The sequence below is a fragment of the Volvox carteri genome (assembly GCF_000143455.1).
Source record: "Volvox carteri f. nagariensis unplaced genomic scaffold VOLCAscaffold_45, whole genome shotgun sequence".
Lineage (NCBI taxonomy): Eukaryota > Viridiplantae > Chlorophyta > Chlorophyceae > Chlamydomonadales > Volvocaceae > Volvox > Volvox carteri.
Genome location: NW_003307588.1, coordinates 259,266 through 281,565, shown reverse-complemented (window position 1 = coordinate 281,565; position 22,300 = coordinate 259,266). Strand labels below are relative to the sequence as shown.

Below are 22,300 nucleotides of genomic sequence, written 5' to 3'. Positions count from 1 at the left end.
GGCGTACGCAAGCTGCCTGGCAGAGCTGAAGCGTGGGTGCTGTCTCTGAAGTGCAACGAGTCGGAACTCGGAAGCACGCCCAAGGCTTTTCCCTCTCCTCCTCCCTTTCCCCGACCCGCCGAATCCGCGATTGCGGCGTGATATGTATCCAACGACACCCGGCGCGCCAGCAATCCCGAATGCGACCACTGCCCAATCCCCCCTCCCCGGCCCGAATTGTGACACCCAGAGGCCTGTGGACATCTATACCCTTGCTTTTACCTTGCCTTAACCTACAACAGATGAAAACAGCTCCTCGGTCGCATTTTATTGCGCGCTCTACCTGCATCTATTCACGCTGCGCTGCGCTGTAATGCTGACTGCCGCGGCGCTCCTCCCCCTCGTCAGCTGTCAGTCTACCTGGACTGGACGGATGGATAGATGCCACTAATCTTTCCTTCCCCAATTTCAAACCCCTACCGAACCTGAGAACTGAGACACGGCAACGCGGGCTAGCGAGGTCGCGCAGTAGAACGGACAGCCCACCCTAGTATCTAGCATTCCCCCCTCATGTGATGCGAACCTGCACGGCGCAACGGCGGCCCGCACGATTCCTACGTGCAAGCTCTGCCCACGCACACCGGGCCGCCTTCTGGATCGCTTTCCTTCGTTGCCTTGTTCATTGACTTTTCTCTCCTGCACAAGTGCTGCTGCCAGGCAATACTGTCGTACTCAGGATGTAAGGTGAGACCCCAACAAGCCGACCGCGACCCTGCCTCCTTGAGCCGTCCTCCTCGCCTCCGCGTCATTTTCTCATTAATATGATATTTCGTTCTTTGGTCAATTCTTGGAGAAAGGGACGCCCATCGTCGGAATTGTAGGACGAAATTACCTGTTTTGAAAAAGCAGCCCAAGCAGTGGCAAAAATAGAATATATATATAGACATGGTCGGTCAGCCGGTCGCGAGTCACTGAATAGAGGAGAAGAAGGCGCTGTCTCGGCTGGCGCCCGTCTTCGTTTGCGCCGTTGCCCCTCTTCCTTCTTGGCCCCCACCCCAGGCCCTATCTGCCTACCACCTAGGTTAGGTCTTGGACCTGTACTCGTGGCGCAGGACCGTGAGGTTCTGTGTGAAGCGGTCCTTGTTCTTGGGATCCAGAGACGGCGCCACATCCACCATGAGCTTGTTCAGGCAACTGGCCAGATGTGCCTGACGCTCTGGGGGCTGAGAGGCAATTAGGCCGGCCTGCGGTTGACAAAGACATGGCACGAAAAATATGCCGCTGAACAGGGTGACAGCAGATAGACAGACAGAAAGACACACCGATAGCAAAACTGGAAGACTTCAAGTGGTCCAACAGTTCCCCCGTCGGCACAGCACCGCTACTTCAAGTCGTCTCCCGCGGGTCTATCTTTTAGAATACGAAGAATGCGGACCTTGATGTCATTGTACATGGATCCGTTTATGAGCACCAGTGCCAGCATGGGTCGGGACAGAGACCACTGATTGGAGCACTCCTCGAACATGACGATCTCGAACAGTGCGCGAAGCAGCTCGGGGAAGATGTTCGGGTGCTGGGCGACCTGGAGGGACGACACAGAGGGGAGAGGAGAGGAGAGAGGGGGGAAGAGTTGAGGAGCGACGAAGAAGGACGACCGGGAAAAAAAGGAAGTGGATGGAAGTGGATGGCAAAAGGTAAGGAAAGGAAAGGAGCACCACGATGGGCTGGGGTGGCAATACAACTCTCGTGCCCCAGCACGATCCACCAACCTAGCCAACACATCTCTCCGCAACAGCACCCGCATCCCCGGACCCACGTGTTGGGCCATCTGCTGCGCTCCATGCACGGGTGCGGCGCTGCCCAGTCCTCCCGGGCCCCCGGACAGCCCCACGGAGGTCTCTGGGTGGCCTGCCGCTGCTGAGGCCACGTGGCGCCAGAAGAACGAGGCCATGTTGTCCACTGCGGAGGCGCAGGAGGACGACACGGACACGTCGAGCGACCTGGAGGAGCGGCAGGAGGGGGCCCGTGATGGGTGTTGGTTGAGGATGGGTGTTGAGGATGGGTGTTGAGGATGGGTGTTGAGGATGGGTGTTGGTTGAGGATGGCGCGCCGAGATGAGGATTAGGAATCAAGGGATAGCAAATGCAGAGGTTTTACATAATACTGTTCGGACATCGCACACGAAATCCGCAACAGTCAGTAACGTCCAGTGTGCGAGAGTGAGTGAGTGAGTGAGTGCGTGAGTGCGTGAGAGAGAGAGAGTGTGTGTGTGTGTGCGCTCCCCGATGGACCTCCCGCCGCAGAAGGTGCAGCTGTCAATGTCAAGCTCGACACGGTCAGAAGCAGCTTTCCTTCCCGTCCCCGCAGCAACTGCTGTTGTTGCTGTTGCTGCTGCTGCTGCTGCTGCAGTTAGCGGTACTAAAGCGGCTGCTGCTGCGGCTGCTGCTTCATGCTCCCATCTTCCCAGTCATCCAGCCACTCACTTGAGCCCCATCTCCAAGGAGGACATGAGGAACACGAAGGTACGGGTGTCCTGAGCCGCCACCACACTGGCATGACCCGCAGCTAGGACCTGCGACAGGACACCAGCAGCAGCGCCCAATCCCATCCCCGGGCCGGCGATGGCGAAGATTATATGTACGTGAGGTGGTGATGGTGGTGGCGAGCGAGGGAGGAGAGGAGCGCCGCCTAACGTCTGGCCCACAGAAAGGAGGTGTCAGCATAGCGTACCAGCAGCAGTAGCGGCAGCAGCGGTTAGGGTGCCGCCACCGGTTTCGGCAGTGTGTTTTTGGCGGGGCCGGGGGGCTCTCACCTCCATGAGTGCGAAATAGGCCTTGGCTAGCTTGCGGAACGCCAGCAGGTCCGCCAGGGGCACCGACAGCACCATGCGGAGAGCTGCTTCCAGGGCGTCCTGCGGTGTCAACAGCAGCAGACAGCAGCGGGAAACGACGTCGCCAACATCATAACAATCATCATCACCAGCATGTTTACCATCACTGTCGTTATCATTATGATTGTCATTATCAGCAGCAGCAGCAGCAGCAGCAGCAGCAGCAGCAGCAAGTACTATCATTGTCAGGGGATGTGGCCGCAGCAGAAATGGCAGCAGCAGCAGAAGGGAGTACGAATGGTGCCAAAAGGCAGTATATGCGACACCAGATGCAGCACCGCAAGCCGGAGTGAACTCCACTCCCGCCCAGGGACTCCCCGCAAAAGCATTTCACCATCGAAAACGAATTTCTCCTACGCCCCTTTTTCACTCACACACACACACCAACTCAGACTCCGACCCCCTTTCCCTGCCGTTCACCTTGAGAGCCGGATCGCCGTACAACTCAAACACGCCGAAGTTGACGTAATTGCCGCTCATGGCTCGTGCCAGCGCCAGAAGACAAACCCAAATGCCCTTGTACCGCGTGTCGTACACCGCCGAGCCACCCGTGGCGCCGGCGGGCCCTCCGCCGGCACCAGCACCGCCACCCGCGGCCCCTCCGTTCGGCTGCCCCGCCAGCGCCAAACTGTTGGCGTAAGTTACGACCACCTTGCTCACTTCCCTGCACGTGCCACACAGCGCAGTACGGCACTCTAACAACCAACAACGGCCTTCGACTGAGTTCCTCTGCACAGGACAAGACGACGGTAAGACGGTAAGAAGGACGCGACGAAGGTAAAGGCGTGTAAGGGGTCAAAGAGACCGTCGCATTGGCAAACAAGCTGGCACGCAAAAGACATGGCGGCTGGTACATGCGCTGGTCAACATGCCGCACGGCCCGACGGGAAAAGACGGAAAACAAAGGGGCGGAGTCCCATACGGTGCTGTAATATACCCGTAATCGTACACACAATCGTACAGCTGTACACACGTAACCGTCTCACACAGGCCCACGTCCACAATGGGGTAGTCCAAACAACTCCGAGAGAGGAGGACGATGAGGAGGACGATGAGGAGGAGAAGGAGGAGGAGAAGGAGGAGGAGGAAAAGGAGGAGGAGAAGGAGGAGGAGAAGGAGGAGGAGAAGGAGGAGGAGAAGAAGGAGGAGGAGGAGAAGAAGGAGGAGGAGAAGGAGGAGAAGGAGGACGACAAGGGGAAAAAAGAGAACGGGGCCCCACCTTCGGCACCAGACCACCCAAACCACCTAAACCACACAACCACACAGTACCTGAACAACAAGATGCCGTTGGGGGAGGAGCTGTCGAAGGTGAGGCGCTGGCTCTTGTTGAAACAGAACTCCGCAATGAATTTGAGAAGCGGGGTGGTCAGTGCGGGCACGTCGGACCAGGCCTACCGCGGGAGAGGGGGGTGGGGTTGACGCGGGGGGATACCGGGGTGTGGTGGCATTGCGTCGCGCGCCAGGATGCTCAATGTAAGCTGGTAATGATACACGCTGCACGCTGCAGTGCCATGCACGTTTTGCATACGCCAGCAGTGCTGGGGCAACCGCTACTCCGGTAACCCAGCAGCCAGTCCGCTGCAGCTCCGCTCCTTAGCTGACACAAAACCGAAATACATTCAAAAAAGACTTCTCCCCTTACCCGCCCGCCCGTACGCCCAGCCGTGCAATGCTTGCCCTCTCCTCTTCCTCACCGCCCCCTCGACACACGTTTCCAGCCAACAACCCGCTCTTCTCACCTCCAAGCATTTCAGCACCGTGGGCATATGCTGCGGGTAAAGCCACTCGAACATGAAGCCGTACGTACGGCGAGTAGCGGTGGCGGAGGCAATACCCCGCAGGTCCCGGAACAGTCCCGCAACGCGAGCGACGGGGACAGCCTGGCGCAGGGCCGCTACGGAGGGCGCTGCAGCCACCGTCTGGCCCAGCTGAAGCAACACCTGGGGGTGCAGGTTGGCACGGAAGGGCAGTGAAAACGGGGAGACAGTGCGTGCGAAGGTGTGACAAAAACAAGAGGGCAAAACAAGGAAGAATAGACGCAGCGACTTGTACGTGGGGACAAAGAGAGGCTAAGGGAAAGGAGAGGAGGACAGAGGCGGAAAGAAGCATGTACGTGCAAGAGGAGGAGGAGAAGGAGGAAGAAACAAACTCGCCTCAATGGAGGTGCCGCAGTACAACCCACATTTCCACACCACCACCACGTTCCGCCCAGCACCCACACCCATATCCATACCACCCCCTCCTCATCTCCTCATCTCCTCATCTCCCCTTCCCCCCCGCCCGCCCCCCCTCCGACCTGATGAAGCGGCGTCACGAAGGCCCGAAACCGTGCCGGCGTGTCTTCCATGAACAGCAGTCGCGCCAGTGTCGCGTAGTAGGTGGTGCGGTTGCGACCATTACCCGGCGCATCCAGGAAGGCGTAGTGCTCGGAGGTGTGGGCTACCAGCAGCTGAGACACGGCGTCGAGCTTCATGAGCAGCTTGCCAGACATGTAGCCCGCGGCGAGCTCCTGCTCAGGGATTTTCAGGGTTTACAGGGAAGCTGAGTGGTTTGGTCGTCGTGGCGGTCGCGGCGGGCTGTGCGATACGATAGAGGAAACGGTAGGAGATCTCTTTTTCCATCCAGGACGGGGGCCTGAGGTCCCACGTCATGTCTCACCTGGAAAAGCACTAGACTCAGATGTACGAGCTCCTCGCTGGCGCCGTACACTCGGAGGTTGGTGCCAATCTGTGAAGAGAAGGAAAGCAGGAAAGACGGAGTAGGAGGGCGGCCGCATTAAAGGAGGACGGTGAGGATGGGGCCAATGGCACCGTAAAGGGGGGGGGTAGAGGGCAGCGGGGTTTCTGCCGGTGCAGATCGATGATTGATAGAAAGTCAACCGAGCCCAAGTCAACAGGAAACAGGACATCGTGCGTCGTCGTTCACCTATCACCACCATCACTACCATCGATATACGTACCCTATCCGACACCCTGCCCCAACCAACTGCACGCTTTCCAGCGGGCCCTCCCAGCCCCAGGGTTTTTTCGCACCTTTGCCAGCATGACTGAAAGCACTGCCGCGTGGTCCTCCAATCCTAGCCTCTCAGCTAGCCGCGTGTACACCTTGCTGCTGTGCATGACCTGGGCGATAGGGGAAGGAGAGCGGGTGGGGGCATGCGCGGCAGGCAAAGCGACAAACAAGCAGAGAGAGCTGCTGCACGCCAGGCAATCCGACTTGCCGTTTTCTCCACCCACAACATCCCCATGGCGGCCTAACCTGGCCTCCTCGCCGCGTTACGTGAGACAACTGGCGTTGTGCGATACCGCGCCGCAGAAGATATGTTATTCCACGATTGCCACGACGGTTTCCCGGCTCATGCCCCCCAACCCTCACACTTCCCACCCGCCCCACCCCACACACTTCGCAGGACTAGCATCAAGGCACTTTGCTTTGCTTTCCTTTGGTGTGCATGTAAAATACCCCTTTGGCTAGATTCCGGTCCAGTACCGTTTCCTACATTTACCGTCAGCTCCGACATCTCCTTTCTTCTCCCTCTGTATTTCCTTCTTTCCCTTCTAAGTTGGGACCGGGGCGCGTCGCAGACGTATGTGTCATTGCGGCCTTTGCAGTTGCCCTCGCATGCCCACGCACATCTTCCGAACAACACCGACCAACTCCCGCTCTTGCTTTACTACTGCTGCTGCCGCTCCTGCTGCTGCTGCTGCTGCTGCTGCTGCTCCACCGACGTCCTTTGCCTTTTCCGCTTGTTCACATGCGGTCAGTCAACCAACTACTTTCATGGGATGGTTCGTTATGCCCCCGGGGAGAGGGGCCCGTCCAGATCGTCGTCGATTTGCACCGCACGCGCTGCGGTAGCATGATGACCCTCTGCGCACTGTCCGCTATCAAGGACAGGTAAATGGGTTTTCAGGTTCTACCTAGCGGGGACTTTAGGTGCCATGGCTCTCTGTGTAGTCAGTTCTAGCCGCCCACCACCACCACCACCACCACCCAGTCGCCCTACAGCGCCGCTTGTTTCTACGGGCTTGTTTCTACATCATTCTTACAAAATCAACATTTACTGAGGGTAACCGAAACTACGTCCACAGTTTCATGGGAAAAATCTAACATGCCGCTGGACGACGGAGCTCGCTTCGGTTAGGGTAATCCTTTGCAATCATCGGATGTACGGGCTTGTTTCTACGGCATTTACCTCATCACGACTAGAATCGTTGATACACAGGCGAAACCAGTCTCAGGCGAACCCTAAGTAAAAACACATGAGACCGTCGGGCCACTGTAAGCTCCCTGATTCATGACACGCACCTGCTCCCCGATGTACACCTTCCGGAAGCACTGCAGGAAGTGCAAAAACGCCACATCCAACCGCTGACGCGACCGCTCGCCGTAACGGCTCGTGTGCAGCCCCTCATCCGCCGCACGCAGCAGCGCGAACACACGGGAAGCCAGGTCGCCGTCGAGGGCCTCCTGAAGGCGGGCGAGACGGAGTCCAAGGGGGGAAGAATAAGATTAGAATTATTAGAAATTATTAGAAATTATTAGAAATTAGAAAAATTATTAGAAATTATTCCAATCCCCAGGCCTCCCAAGACCTACTGCGCAAGGTTCTGTCCCTTAGGGTTTCGACTCTAGATGAGAGGAGGGTGGTAGCGGGAGTGACGGGATGAGGGGCGGGAATGGAAATTATGCGGGGGGAAGGGGGCGATCGGAAGGGCCCCGTAAGGGAAACGGACAACGCGAACCCACGGACACGTAATGGGCCACGGACCCCGAAAACCAGACGCAAGTGCCTGGTTCGGGGACATGCGAACAGCTGAGTGATGAGTTCTTCGACCGATGGCGATAAAGCAATGCAATCTTTGCACATGCACGGCTGCAGAGCCGAATGGTAAAAAAGCGGAAAAGGGAGGCGGTCCAGGAAAAGGCAAGGCGCCCCGAAGAGGTGATCCAGACGGGAACCATCTCGCCCCAACGCCGCACCTGGCTATCCGCATTTGTACTAGTCGCCAAGCGGCCCTTGATAACCGCCCCCGTAATGTACACAAGCCACGTCAGCTGCCCCTCCAATAACGATAACTGCGGCCCCGGCAGCGGCTGCTGGGAGGCCTGCTTGTAATAATCGCATGCAGGGTCCATCAGCGACGTCAAGTACTGCGCGCTCCTGTCGTACTGGTACCGCATCAAGTACGGCAGCGCGTCAAGCTGCTCTGACAGGGCGTCTTCTGTGTCCAACATGTCGTCCAAGGAGGGGTTAGCGGCACATCGCTGCACGGATTCCAGCCTACGGTGTTTCGTACAGATGGAAGGATGGGGAGGCGGGTGTGTATACGTGTGGTTGGCTATGTAAACAAGTCTCCGTGTCTCCTAGCGCCCACGCGACCATTACGGTGATAGCCATTGGTGCCGATAGGTGTATTGAATGCAAGCGCGTGTAAGAATGTGTGCTCCAAGCCCCCCCCCATACACATGCACGTGCCCCTCTCTCCGTGTGCTGGGGTTATGTGTCAGTGATGTGGGGGGAAGAGGGGCTGGGGGGGTGAGACTGCTCCCTGGGTGAGTCGTTTGTACCGCGCGTAATCCAACCAGGCCACCCACCTGGCCATGCAGACACACACACACACACACACACACTCCTCCACACCGACCCTCCTCTACTCGTCGGCCACCCTTTCCCCATTCTCCCCTCCTTCCCCCCCTTCTCCACCCCTCACCCGCTCAACCTCCACACCCGCCCACACTGTCCCCCCACCTCGAGGTGACATAGGCCTGCGTGATGTTGGGCACGTTGCCCTCCAGCAGCGACGGCGAGTCGCCCTTGAGGTACGGCATGGACGACACCAGTCTGCTCCACAGCCCAAGCAGGTAGTAGCAGCTACTGCCGGCCCATTCCCACTGCTGTAGCGCGTAGATGGTTAACTGAGCTACAGATTGGATCCAGTCGTTGTAACTGTCAACGGAAACCTGCACAAACATCAGCCGTGAAGGCGGGGCCCCCCACCCAGCAGAAGTGAGGCCAGACATGCTAAGGAGTTCAAGGAGGGCATTGAAGAAAAAACACAAAAGTCGCGGTGATAACCGCGGAGGCTGGGAAGGGAGCATGAACCGAACCCCAGACGATAACTCAAAAGTGTGGGGAGCGGCGGACGAAGTGCAGGCCATGGTAAGGCGGTTATTGCCATCGAGTGCGCTTATTTCCGCTCTCCCAACACGGCGGCGGCGCCGGCGGCGGTGCGGCGATTGACAGGAGCGCCAGAACAACATGTTACGACGTGCACACACAGCCCCCGTTCGCATAGCCCCGTTCCATTACCGCCTCCACAAATATATCCCAAAACCTTTCTAGGAATCCTGTCGAAGAACCTAAGAATGTCGAAGAACCTAAGAACGAGGTAAAGAACACAGAGAAGGAACATGGCCCCGTACATACGCACGAGTGTCGCCGCGTCCGGGTCCCTCTCCAACCGAGCCCGACCCACCCACACCCACATAATAGCCGCCACCCACTACGCCATTAACACTTCGCTCACCCACCCACCCACCCACCTACCTACCTACCTACCCACCACTACCCACCAGTTCGCTCAGTTGGTAGTTGGTTTTTAACCTCCCCAACAGTCTACACAAGCCGTGGAAGTTGTCATGTTGTGCCAGTCGGCCCCGGGCTGCGGGATCGAGGATGGAGCGAGTGGCCGCCACCAGCCGATTGAGGAACCTGTACGGCCCATCCCGCAGAATCACATACACACACACGCCGACAGACACACATACAGTGTATATAAACAACGGCACATGTATGTACGCGCGAAGCGGGGTGGAAGAGAGCAGGCAGGATGGACAATGGGTCCAATGGGCCATGGAGATGGATGGGCAATTGCAAAGTGCACGGGTCTACAAACGAACGAAAAGGGCGGGTTATATGAATAAGGGCGGATTATATGCACAAGCCAGATATAACTAACTACCAAGGTCCAAAGTGCCCATTGCCATGGTGGTGTTATGTGTGTGTAGATGAAGTTGTAAACAGAGGAAACCGCACCACCTTGCCAAAACCCACCTGAGGCGCTCTCCTTCCGACGTGAAAAGGCTTCGTCGTACACCAGCCAGTCGTACCATGCATTCCAGGGAAGTGGAGGACAACGGCGGCTGGCAGGAGGAGTACAAGTCCAGAAAAAGCTGCTCGGGGGTTTGGGCGGGGGGGCGGGGTTGCAGCGACGAGGCGAGGTGTGAGTGAGAGGGGAAAGGCAGGACAGGAGAGTGTGTATGGACGAGCGAAGGGTGAAATGGAATTAGAATTCAATCGAGGCACGCGTATTGCAAACTGAAATGCAATACGAGGGAAGGTGAGGGAGGCTAAATGGATTGAATGGAAAAATTGGAAAACTCATGCGACAGCAGCATGAGCATCACCAACATCATCATCATCAGCATATGTAACAGGAGCAGAATACACACTTAAGTCCTAAGCACACATGCACAAGCCACTACTACAACCCCCCCCCCGAGGGTGCGGGTGAGTGGAGCACGGCAGGCAAGACGCACGTTCCAAAGTTGCACACATCCCAATTCCCCTCCTTCCCCCCCTAAAAAAACACATGCTGCAGTGGAGCACTCCATCTTCTGCCCCCTCCTCCTAATGGCCCTGGCGCTCCGTTAGCTAAAATGTTCCTGGAGGTGCTAAGCGGCAGTACCTGCAGTGTTGCCGGGTCCTCGACGGCCGGGCGCCAGGAGGAGGGAACCTGCCCGGGGGCCAAAACACACCACGCAGGGTAGTTAGGGGAAAACGCAGGAAGGGCGGACTTGGTGGCCCGTCGCCTGGAAGACACCTTAGGTCCCACCACCATCCAGACGCTTCGAGTAGGCGAGAAGGCAAAATCCAATCAACTCCATTACCAACTGCAAACGGACCAATCGACGCTCCAGCACATAGCCCAGCCCTTCCCTGCATTTCCCTTCCCTGCAAAAGCTATTCCCCGTCCTTTCGACCACAGCTGTCTTCAGCATTGCCCCCACTCTACTCCACTCTTCCCCCCCCACACTCACCTGGATGGTGCACAACTCCTCCGAAGACTCGTCCAAGCACGTGCCCACGAAGTCGAATGATAAACACGCCAGCGCCAGGTTCAAGCCCTGACGACACGAAGGACCAAACGGCAAACAAGATCGTTTCGGTTGTCGTTTTTGCTGTTGTTGTTCCGTTCTTGCCGTCGTTGCACCGCCAACAAGCAACTCCCTCTTGCTCTTAATCCAAATCCCAAACCCCACTTCGGACCACGAAGATAAGTGCTTACCTCGCCCTTAAGCTTGTCGTCCGCCATGCGTGCATTCAACTCCTGTAGTGCCAACAAAGAGACCTGCGGCGGGCAGCCATAATACCTTTGGCAGGTAACGCAACTTTGGAGGTGTAACACACACACGCACATACATACATATACACACACATATATATGCACATCGACATATGGGAGAATGAGAATTATAGCGCGACTATCAGCACCACCATCAAGGTGTGTGTAACGGTGTAACGGTGTAACCGCAGCCGCCAAACAAGGCGCCGTCATGAAGACTCCGTCCACAGCTGCTGCTGCTGCTCCCTGCGCACACCCTTTCATTTCCTGTGTTGATTTTAAACTACTTTGCGTTGCTCCACTTCACAAAATGACGGGGACCGCGAAACAAAACCTCCACACGTCATGAGGCCCAACCCCTCCACAATCACGATCCTATTCCATCCCCTATCCAACCCCATCCCAAACACCAGTATTACAGTGTTTTTTAACCCCACAAGCCGCAAACCCACGAGCCGCGGAACTTAGGTAGCTCACCTGGAACGCTCGCAGCAATGCCGTGTCCCGGAAGTTCACCGCCGCCTTCCGATGCTGAGTCAGCGTCCTTCCCGGTGTGGCCTGATTCATCTCCTGAGAATAGGGCCCCGGGTGCGGAGGAGGGAGGGGGGGAAACATGGGGCGGGGGGGGAAAACATGTGCGAGAGAGTGGGAAGTGGGAACTGCTGCCGGTGTGTCCAAGATCCGAAATGGATGCCTTTGTGAGTCCTAAGCGGTGAAAGATGTCATCGACCCGTGGATCCGGAAGTAAAAGCCCTCAGTACGTTGCCCCTTCCCCAGGGTGATAGAGGGACGAAGGGACGATATGTATAGGCGCGATGAACCAAGGGCCAAACGAGGTACTAGTCAGAGCCTACGAGTACAAAGGCTTCCAGAGCGAAAAAAAACAGGATACACGAGACGAAATGGGGGCCAAGCTCCGCGGGGTCGTCATTCACTGCTAGGAGCTAGATATGCTGGAAGCTGCAATAAAACGTACCCTGCAGGTGAGCAAGCCGGCAGCAGTAGCAGCAGTAGCAGCAGCCAGTTCCCTCCCTCGTCCCAGCTGCCTGCCGTCCCCAGCGCTGCCCCGAGACCCCAACCCCCAATCATCACCTGCACAATGGTGTTGAGGATGCGCAGGCCCACCAGGTAGTGCGCCGGAGTGCCCTTCTCCAGGAAGCGCTTGGCGTCCTCCACAATGGCCCGGTGCGAGTCCGAATCGAACCAGCCCAGCTTGGCGGTACGACACAGCAACGTCACCAGCGAAGAACACACGAAATGTTCCAACGTGGCACAGTTGCTGATCAGGTGTGGCGCGTGTGCGGGGGCATGTGCGGGTCCGTGCAAAGGGAGTGGTAACGGGGGAAGGGGGAGGGAGACGTCAACAACCCAGAAGGAAATGAAGAATGTATACTGGTAGACACAACATTATCAATTGTCAAGGAGAGAGAGAGAGAGAGAGAGAGAGAGAGAGAGGAACAGCCACAAGATAGCGGGTCCCTGCGCGTGCGAAGAGCGCGCGCTCCACGGGTTTCCCCAGCACAAAATAGATCCCCATGGATCATCGCCCCCTCCGTTCCAAGTCAGAAAAAGCGCGTGCTCACCTATCCAGGTATTGCAGGAAGTAGTTCTTCATGTCCGTACGCACGGAGGGGCTGCGAGGCCGGAGAGGGGTGAGGGCAGGAGCGTTTGCAAGGTTGTCACGGTTGCACGCACCTCGAACGGTGCGTTTCGGGCTGTCCGGGTTACATGCAAGACACACGATGGGCGTGCACGATGTTGGATGTTTGCAACGCTGCTCGCGATGAGAGCTGAGAGAGCGGCAACGCCCTCACCTGCGTGTGCAAAATGGTCTCACACGACACGATGGGAACAATGGTGACGTGTAGGCGGCTACTGCATAGCTTGGCGGGATGAGGCGAAGACGCTTCACGTTGTGGGGGGGGGGCCGCCGCGCCACAAGGCGGGAAATTAGGAGTTTTTTTGTTGCAAAGCCCAATGCAGTCCCATCACGTTCTGGAAGGTTCGCATAGGCGGAGGCTCCCACCGGGCGGGATTGTGGGATCCAGCGTCACGTTGGCGAACTCGAAGCACACCGATAGGTAGGCGCGCGTGCTGCTGCTCGTTGATCTTTGCCCTGAACGCCCCATGGCATCCCCCGCGCCCCAGAAACAAACAGCTCTGCAACCCCTCCCGTTGCGTCCTTCATCCTGCCGCTGCTTTTGCTACCTCTACTGCCGCTTCTACAGCTGCTGCTAGTGGTTAATGCAAAACGATCGCAACGTAACATCGTCCACTCTCTAGCCGGTCCTCCTTTCTTTTAAGCACCGTGTGAACTTACCAGGTGGCGCCCTCACCCTGCGTTACATAGATCCCCATGGCAACCCGGGACGGGACCCCACCAGGACGAGCGCACAGACAGACAGACAGACAAACAAGATAATCAAACGGACGGATGACGACGTACTTTAGCGAGTGCTCCGCCAGCAGCTTAGTAAGGCTAGACGAGGCCAACAGCTGCGCGTACGGCGACCTGGAATTATCCAGGATAGCCTGCAGGGCATACCACCAACGGCATTACAGCAACGTCATCACCCGGCAAAAACGACTTGTGACAGTGAGTTGCGGCGGTGAGGAAATGTAGGATGCCGAGAGCCCTATGAGCTGCAGCTGGGACCAAGGTAGGATGAATGGCTGGCTCCATTATGAAGGAGATGGTAAAGGAGGCGGTTGCGCGATTAGAGGGCGACCGCAATCAAAAGGCCATGGTCCAACCTGTCCACAGCGGCATCATAGATAGGGGCCTGGAGCCCGGGTCGCCCGGCGCCAGGTAATCACGTTTCCGATTGCCCCAACAGGGACCTGGACCATCTTTAACCGGGTTGCTGGAGCTGGTGCCGGGGCTAACTGAACCCCGACCCCAATCCAGGTGTAACGACATGCAAAAAACAAAGACACATTTGTTTTTGGCCCGGGGAAAGGTGGGTACGAGGGCAGGGCAGGGACAACAATAAAACTCTTCAAATCAGGCCGTCACAGTCCTATAGGAGGCCATGCTACCACCCCAGCGTGTCCGAGCAGCTGACCAGATGGCCGAACAGGGCAAATGAGCTATCAACGTGACCCAGAATTTAGGACAGGCTCATAGGGCATGTAGGTGAGCACTGAAGCTTGCCATGGAGCTTGCATTACTCAGGCAGCTGGGCTTCCGTACACACCCTCTTCAGACCCCAAGTTCGGCCCACCTTCAGCGCAGGGACATGCTCCGTTGACTGCCCGAACACGCCCAGCATCTGCTCTATTTGCGTGCGCTCCGCTTGGCTCTGCGACAGGGTGAGACGGTGGGGAGGAGCGACTTGGATCCAAAGTGCTCCTTGCTGCATACATACAACAAGTCACCCCGGCCGCCGGAACTGGTGGACAGCCCACCTGGGCGGTGTAGAGCCGTTCGCATAGAGACTCCAGCTGTGGCAGCTGCTGAAGGTCCATGGCTGGGGCTTACAGGCCAAGTGGTTGGCGCGGGGCCTACCCGGCCAAGTGTTATTGAGGCACTTGTCTCGTCGAAACTAGGCAGAGGCCCTTTAGGTCCTGATCAGTTCATATGCTATGCTTTTCCTAAACGAAAACGTAGAGCTGCTTGCTTGTTACGAAACAGACAAATTTGCGAGAGAGGATCGAAAGATCTGTTCGAATAGGGATCGATGAGCAGTACAGCTCAAGGCAGCCTGCACCTTTCACATTACAAATTTCTGCTTATGGAAGCGTTCTCTAGCAAATTCGCGCTAACAAATGCTGCCGTACCTCTTACTAGCCGACACGACACCGCTCCAACTGGCCTGAGCACAACAACGCCTTTTCCTAATCAGATACTTTGAAATTATATCGTTGTGGATGCTATACACTCTTCCGTGACATTCACGCTGCAAGCTGTCGAGGCCTAGCCTGAAGCCAGAGACCCTACTTATAAAATGCACACCTCCAAGCCAAACTAAGAAGAGAATTTTTCCTGATTGCAGCAGCATCGTGCAGGCACCACCGGCATGTATGGCCTTCTCTAGTGTAACGCCGGGGTCCTATTAATTTGCATTTGCGATATCTTGTTAACCTGCATGTATTTCATGGCTATTAACTACAAATCTAAGGCGCCAGCAAGGAGATTTCATCCAGATGCTGGCGCTCAGACATGTCAAGTGTTTTGGTTGCGTAGATAGGGAAAAGCGCAGATGCCTCCTTTGTTGGCAGCTGTAAGAGGCGAGATTCTTTACATCATCCAGATGGTTTTACGTCATATCCTCTGGACTGCTATTTTCAGTGTCCCTTAATCAGCGCCAACCACGGTACGCAGGGACACGCTCAGGCAGCCATGCCACCGTTCACTTGCAGGACCCTTTAAGACCGCCGTCACACTTACCCAGTTCCCAAATCTGAACCTCATCAACCGAGATCAAATAACGACTGATTTGGTACAGCACCTGAGCCGCAAGTCTGTCATGTTAACCCACCTTGCACCAGACCTAACAGGCGCAATCGTACGAACAAAGGAACCAGATTTGAAATTCTCAATGCCCTCAGATTCAAGGTATAGGTACAGGGATAGCTCTACAGCTGATGAATGCCACCTTGGCAGCAAGGCTGCATGCCCCCGGCCCAGTCTACCAACCAGCGATCAACGGCAACACCTATCTATTAATTAAACAGGAAACCCTCACCCTCATTCACCCACTATCACTTCAGCATTAACTTTCCACTTTTGATGTTCGATCAACACCAAACAAAAGCACAGTCTGCAGGCCGAGCTAACTAACACAAGCAGCAGGTTTTAAACACGATGCACACCACCACTGAACAAGACTCGTCGCTCTATCCAATCACGCGCTCTGGAAGCCTTTTCCTCCTCATGCGGCCCGCCGTACAAGTCATATCCTTCCGAACACGGGGAACCCAGTCGACCAACCAGCCCTGCATAGTTGCTGGCACAGGCCGCCGTTATACGAGTACGTAGCTCCATATACACCCCTCCACCACCACCCACGCGATGCAGTGCTGGATATCAGTCTATGCAGATAGGTAACGCCTCAGAAGGCCACGCACCTCTAGACGCGAACCCACAACGTCGCAAGGGGCCCCTCCCTAGGGTGCGGCGGCTGGCTAGGCCTTCTTTGACGAGGGACCTCCGCTAATGCGACCGTGAGCCTCTCCGCTTGTCCTTCTCGCCCGTGGCCGGCGTCGGGCCCCCTTTGTTTTCCTTTTCATCCCCTCGCCGGCCGCCCCCCAGCGCCACGTCCTTTTCCTTCTTGGCTACCGTAAACGGAGCCGTGGATTGGGCGCCGGCGTGTCGGAGCGAATCGAGGGGCGCCGTGTTGGTGGTGGATTGGCAAGGAAACGATACGGGGTGGAGGATTTGGAGGTTTCAGATAACAACTCACAATCGGAGCTGGTAGATAGGCATAGGCAGCTGGGTGCGTAGTTTTACACGGGGTAGGGCGCAAGCTGTTGCATGACATATTGATAAAATTTCATTAGCGAGACAGCAGCGAGGAGCTGTGCTAGACAACAATCACCTCAGCAACAGTGAGCTGACGGTGAAGCACTAAGAAGTAATGATGCTTCTTTTGATTCTACCGGATTTTGTTCCCACACCTACAGGAATGGTTAAGTGTACGGATGTACGCATCACACGGCTTCCATGCCACGTTTCGCTCGTGGTTTCCCCCCTGAAAGGCCTTGCGTTCTTCCTCGCTGTCGTACATGAAGACCGAACACCACCCACGCATGCACGCAAGTTGCGCATCTCTCGCATGGTCATCCCCATCCCACCTCTGCTCTTCCCAGCCTCACGACCATCAGCCGCCGCCGCCGCGGGCTTCGCCTTCAACGGCCGGTTGTCCCCGTTGCCACCAGCTCCATTCGGCTCATCTCCTCCAGCACCACCCTCATGGTCACCATCATTTGCTCCTTGCGCTCCGCTCTTCCTCTTGTCCTTCTTCAGAGACTTCTGGTCCTCATCCCCGCCGCCGCCGCCGCCGCTAGCAGCAGCGGCATTGGTGTCGGCATTTCCCGTAGCCGCCCCCGAGCCCCTGTCCGCACCGCTACGACGGGGCTTCTTCGCAGGCGGCTGCTTGACGCTGCGCTCGTCCTCCTCTTCCTCTTCCTCCTGCCCCTCGCTGCCAGACACCCCTTCGATTTCGTCCTCGCTCGATACCGCCGCCCGGCTGCGCCGCTTACCCTTCACAGAACCCGGCTGATCCAAGCCTGTCTTGCTGCCCTTCCCGCCCTTGCCCTGCTTGGACCCCTGCTGCTCCTTGCTCGTGGCTCCGGAACCACTTTTCCTCCTAATCGCTTGCCGTTCCACCAGCCGCAGCCTGGCCGCCTCAAACTCCGAGTCCGTGGGCTCTGCGTCAGCCTGGGAGTCAAGACGGATGGTTAGGAGTGCGGGTACTGGGTGAGACTCGCCATGAAGACAAGAAAACGTACGTGGTATAGTTACGGGTCCCAGTACATACAAGAAAAACTTAGGATGTGTAGAAGAGCGGTGGTTGCCTTTGGCCCCCCCCTGTTCGTGGTGCTTCATTGATGTAACTTGGTCAGCTGTTTCAGCACGGCAAAACCGCTCTACCATCGCGCCAGTCGCAGTTGCAGCTGATAAAGCTGGACTTGGTCTAGGTAAAACAACAATAACAACAACGACAACCGAGAACAGCGCGCAGCGCAAAACGGCTTACCTGGGTCGTGCCATGCGCGCCCTTGCCTCCGCTGCCCTTCTCCTTGGCCTTGCCCTTCTCTTTCCCGCCACCATACTTGGCGACTAGTGAGTCAAAAAAGCTGTCGGCCGCAGCAGCCCTCTGGTCAACACACACATGAACACACATGCAACCATTAGAAACAGCTGCTGTACGTAACAAGAAGGTATAATAATCTTGCCATGTAACAATCTGTAATGGACCCTAAACGAAAAGGCTCGGGCCCAGCCGCCGGGGAGCCACACGGGGAGCTAACACACACGACTACTCATCCTGAACCCGTCGTCCCCAGTCCCTACACATCGGCCTTCACTCCACCTCCCGCCTGTTCCCCCTTGACTTCACTATCCACTAACCGGGAAACCTCGAAACACACAACGTTATATCATCACTCTAAGCCGGAATACCGGGGTCCGGGATGCTGTCACTAGCGGCTGTAACGGAGTTGCGCTGGCGTGTGTTGAGTGTGTAATAGCAATTACTTTGTACCGCACACATACACATGCACATACAGTTACACGTCCACACACCTTGCTGTGTATTGCGGTGATCAGTGCATTGCCAGGACCCATACCCGCACCGGGCCCAGACAGCCTCCGAGCAGGCGGACGTGGCCGGGATGCTACCGACTTTGCCCAGGCGGTGTACGGCTTGAAGCGCTGGATCTCGCCTGCGCACCACGCACGCACACACAACACAATCGCATGGAGGCCCTGGTAGGGGGTTCCTTTCCTTTCCTTTTCTTTCCTATGCAGACCCCCTAACAACAAGGTCCTGAAACGACACAAAACACGACATGCCAGATGAGAGGAGCCGGGTTTGAAGGGGGTTTACTGTTTGGTTTAGTATCATTCTGGTTGCTGCCCATGACAGCGCCAGCCGACCAATCGGCAAAACCCACATGCCCACATTTGAGCTCAGCCCGTGGTCACTCGGCACCGAGCACCGACAAACCTGCTTCTATAGCGCCCTCCAGGATGTCCCGTAGTCGATGCGAATCGAGCACGGGATCTGAGCACATGAGGTGATCAAACACGACCTCCATACGGCCACGGAATTGGTTATAGTAGCGCAGCAGGTCAGACCGCTCGTCGGCACTGCCTTGGTAGCGAGCCTACGGATCGCACGAATCCGGAAAGGGAACGACAAGCAGACTGGGCGTGACAGAGGTTGCGCACGGGGGTCGTGGGGAGACAGCAGTAGCTTTGCCATACTGAGGTGAGGGGGGGAGAGAGACAGAGTGGGTTGCGGATGGGCAGAAAGGGAGGTGGCGAACGGGGAGGGGCCCAAACCGGGAGGAAAAGGGTTCAGCGACAAAGCCGCGGTTACAGCCGTTGGAGACCTCTATATGTAACCATCAGTTCAAGGACAACGGGGAGAGGGATCCTCACTGCCTGGAATAAACAGGTCCGCCGGCAGCTGGTCTACCCTGCATTCTGTAAAGACGAGAGGAGAGGTTGATAGAGAAGGGCCGACCCAGGCGCACCGTAAAATCGTCAATGTCCTCCGTCTTAATAGCAAACATCGCCCGAAAGTAATCCACGAGCCCGTCAAAACCCGCGCCGGCCAAGTCGTCATCGTCCGTGCTGCCAGTCTCATCATAGACCTTTCGCCTGCACACCAGGGACATGCACATCAGCCACCATCGGTAGAAGTTCCCTCAATTCCCTGGGACCCTGTCTTTGCTTGTCTATAGGGGGCCCTCCTTTTGAAATGACCATCGGCCATCACATCATGGGTACACGCCAGGTAACGGTGGTTTCACCAGGCTCGTGGCCTCGAGGTATTACAGCTCCTTGAAATGCTGAGGATTATACCACAGTCCAAAAATACTGTTTCGCCTCAGGGAACGTCTCAGCAGGCCGACCCACGACGGGTGGAGTTCGCTCATGGGAGAGCCGCATGCAGTGCTGTGTAAAACAAGTAAAGACCCCGCTTACTTTTCCTCGTCGCCAAGAATCCCATAGACCTTTTGCAGGAGTTGGAACTTGGCCTTGGCGTCCTGGAGGGGTACGCAGATTGCGTGCAGGTGGGTAATCGCGCCGTACGGGAAGTAAGGGCCGCTGACGAGCCGGAAGGGCTTACCTCGTTGCCAGGATTCTTGTCCGGATGCAATTGCAGCGCCCGCTGTCGGTAAGCCTTCTTTATCTCTTCATGAGAAGCGTCCTTGGATAGCCCCAGCACCTATCGTTGAACAACTCAGATGAAAATTAACGTCCACAATAATATGCTAAGAGATGCAGACACACCTCGTAAAGGCATCCTGTCATTCGAGCAAACGAGAGTTGGGTATGAGTCGGAACTACAATAGCAGTCTACTTTTAGGAAAGTTTCAGCAGTTCTCAGGCCTATACTGGATTACAATACTTCTGGACTTTACCTTGAGCGTGGGCGAGAAGCTTACCAATCTAATCCACGTGCATAACTCGCCAGGACAATCCCGCCAAATGGAGCGCCGTACACTTTAGAGTGCCAGCAAGCCAGACGCGCATATCATGTCTGCTGCGATGATGCCACTGTGCAATCTTTTTGTAATGCGCGAGCTGCTGCCATTTTCTTTCCAGTTCAGGAGCTTTCCAACATCTAAAGGCAGAACCAGTTTCTCCTCCCGCATTCTGTTGTGCAAAGTCTAAGTGTCGCAAAGCAGCCGTTGTGCTGTGTGTCCACCTACAAAGATCTGCATCAATATACATGGGTTTTACTAATCGACTTAGTCTCCGTTGCGTGTCTGTGTTTTTGCGAAACGGTGCGGCCATCACAATCGGCCAATCCGCCGATGGTCAATAGCCGCCGCGCTCGTATCAACGGTGCAATTCTACTAACCGTGCAGCAGTCCTGACGGTGAGATGACCCTTAAGTTTTCTGATGTTTCAAAATCATTGCGTACTCGCGCCGATTCCCTTCAGTGCCTCTTAAATACGATGGAGTACTGGCTGGCTGGAGTTGACACGGCGATCTAGAGCCGTAACAGTGTTCGCTGGTGTGTGCGTGCACCGCCCAGCACAGTAGTATACAGCATCTCAGCAGGCAGGTCTGGTCTCGCTTCACTGAACCAGATATCGAAAGGACAAGAAACTTCTTATACCTGGTAAGGCTTGTTGTGTAGTTCAGTGCGTTAAACTTTGTATTCCATTCCAATCGGTGACCGGTCGAATGTATGCCATAGAGCCCTCCCTCCCTTTCCTACATATATACATACATACATACATACATCCCCCCATTCGTCGGTTACGACGTGGCGATCGGCGGGCGGAGCTCGGTGGGGCGGATTATTCTCAACGCACGCAACTTGGAGCAGGTACCGGTGCTGGAATCGCATCCATGTCTCTCAGGCGTTCCTGATCAGAATGTTCTTCTTCCCTGGAAAAGGCTGCTTGTGTGGGCTGCCTAACCTAACGAGCCCGCAGAGACTCACGCTCCGCAACCGCTCGCCTCAAAATCAACCAGATCTAGCCGTTCGAACACAATACAACATACTGCTTCGCTTGCCGGCCAAAGGCCGTCCGCTGTCCGCCTGGTGAAACAGTGGTGCCTTCTGTAACAAAAGGTCACCAAAATCCACAGTTAAAAGAGCCGCAACATGCCAAAACCAATTCCCGCAAAAAAAGGTTTTGTCTTCTCTGACGCCAGGTTTCCCGGTCAAATCTCACACTTTGCTGTAAATCTGCGAGGTAATGCAGGAGGCCTGCTTGTTGCTAAACTTCCCGCTCGTCGGTTATCATTATTTAAAATATCTCCCGATCCGTGAGATATTCTCTCGCTACCACAGCTACACCGTCGCCTGTCAGTCGAAACGACCACACCATCGCATTCGCTCTTTTTCCTGCTTGCATGTGATCTCCCCCCAGACAGACAGACGGACGCACACACACATCGTTAAGACCCTTAAGAAGAACATGATGACACGCACCATCGCGCAGCGCCCTTAAGCCAAGAAGCCAGGCCCTTGGCCAAGAGCATTGTTATTTTGCCTTCTCGCCTTGGCCGGCACGTTCTTACCTTCTTTTTTCATATTTGTCTCCTACATCAACCCACGATCCTCCAGCCATCATTCCCCCCCGCCGCTCAAGGTTATCATTACCACCTGGGTTCAATGCCGTATAATACGACGCTGGACTTCCGTACGACCACTCCAAACACTTAAACGAAAGTAGCCCCCTCCCTCGCGGGTCATGGAAGGGCAGCAGCATGAGGGTAAAAGTACGGCTTGCACCCTTGCACTTGGCAGCCATGGATGATGACGGGTCAGAAGCAGCTGCTCACCTAAGGTGTTAGCGATGCTCGTAAAACACCGGCCCCCAACACTCCTGCCCTGTTGTTGTTGCTCCTGCAGCTATTGCTGCAGCAAGAACACCCTAAGTCCA

The 22,300-nt window shown here is 56.1% G+C and overlaps 2 protein-coding genes across 2 annotated transcripts; both read right to left on the bottom strand.

Annotated features, from left to right (window-relative positions):
• Positions 1 to 1,061: 1,061 nt before the first annotated feature.
• Positions 1,062 to 14,685, bottom strand: mot59 (uncharacterized protein; the record flags this gene model as incomplete). The annotated part of the gene is made up of 25 exons (XM_002954677.1): positions 1,062 to 1,223; positions 1,415 to 1,561; positions 1,871 to 1,979; positions 2,463 to 2,551; positions 2,792 to 2,890; positions 3,290 to 3,435; positions 3,499 to 3,533; positions 4,139 to 4,260; positions 4,609 to 4,797; positions 5,166 to 5,378; positions 5,528 to 5,596; positions 5,902 to 5,991; positions 7,178 to 7,339; positions 7,853 to 8,153; positions 8,622 to 8,833; positions 9,446 to 9,584; positions 9,927 to 10,048; positions 10,561 to 10,608; positions 10,913 to 10,999; positions 11,650 to 11,787; positions 12,310 to 12,496; positions 12,801 to 12,851; positions 13,664 to 13,749; positions 14,442 to 14,519; positions 14,626 to 14,685. The coding sequence occupies 25 exons, from the start codon at positions 14,683 to 14,685 to the stop codon at positions 1,062 to 1,064; spliced, it is 3,141 nt and encodes a 1,046-aa protein (XP_002954723.1).
• Positions 14,686 to 18,541: 3,856 nt separating this feature from the next.
• On the bottom strand, positions 18,542 to 20,120 carry dnj13 (molecular chaperone; the record flags this gene model as incomplete). Its single annotated transcript, XM_002954676.1, has 5 exons — positions 18,542 to 18,606; positions 18,891 to 19,050; positions 19,423 to 19,549; positions 19,877 to 19,938; positions 20,022 to 20,120. Coding segments are annotated over 5 exons (513 nt in total), but the record flags the coding sequence as incomplete, so codon positions are not given.
• Between the last annotated feature and the right edge of the window lie 2,180 nt (positions 20,121 to 22,300).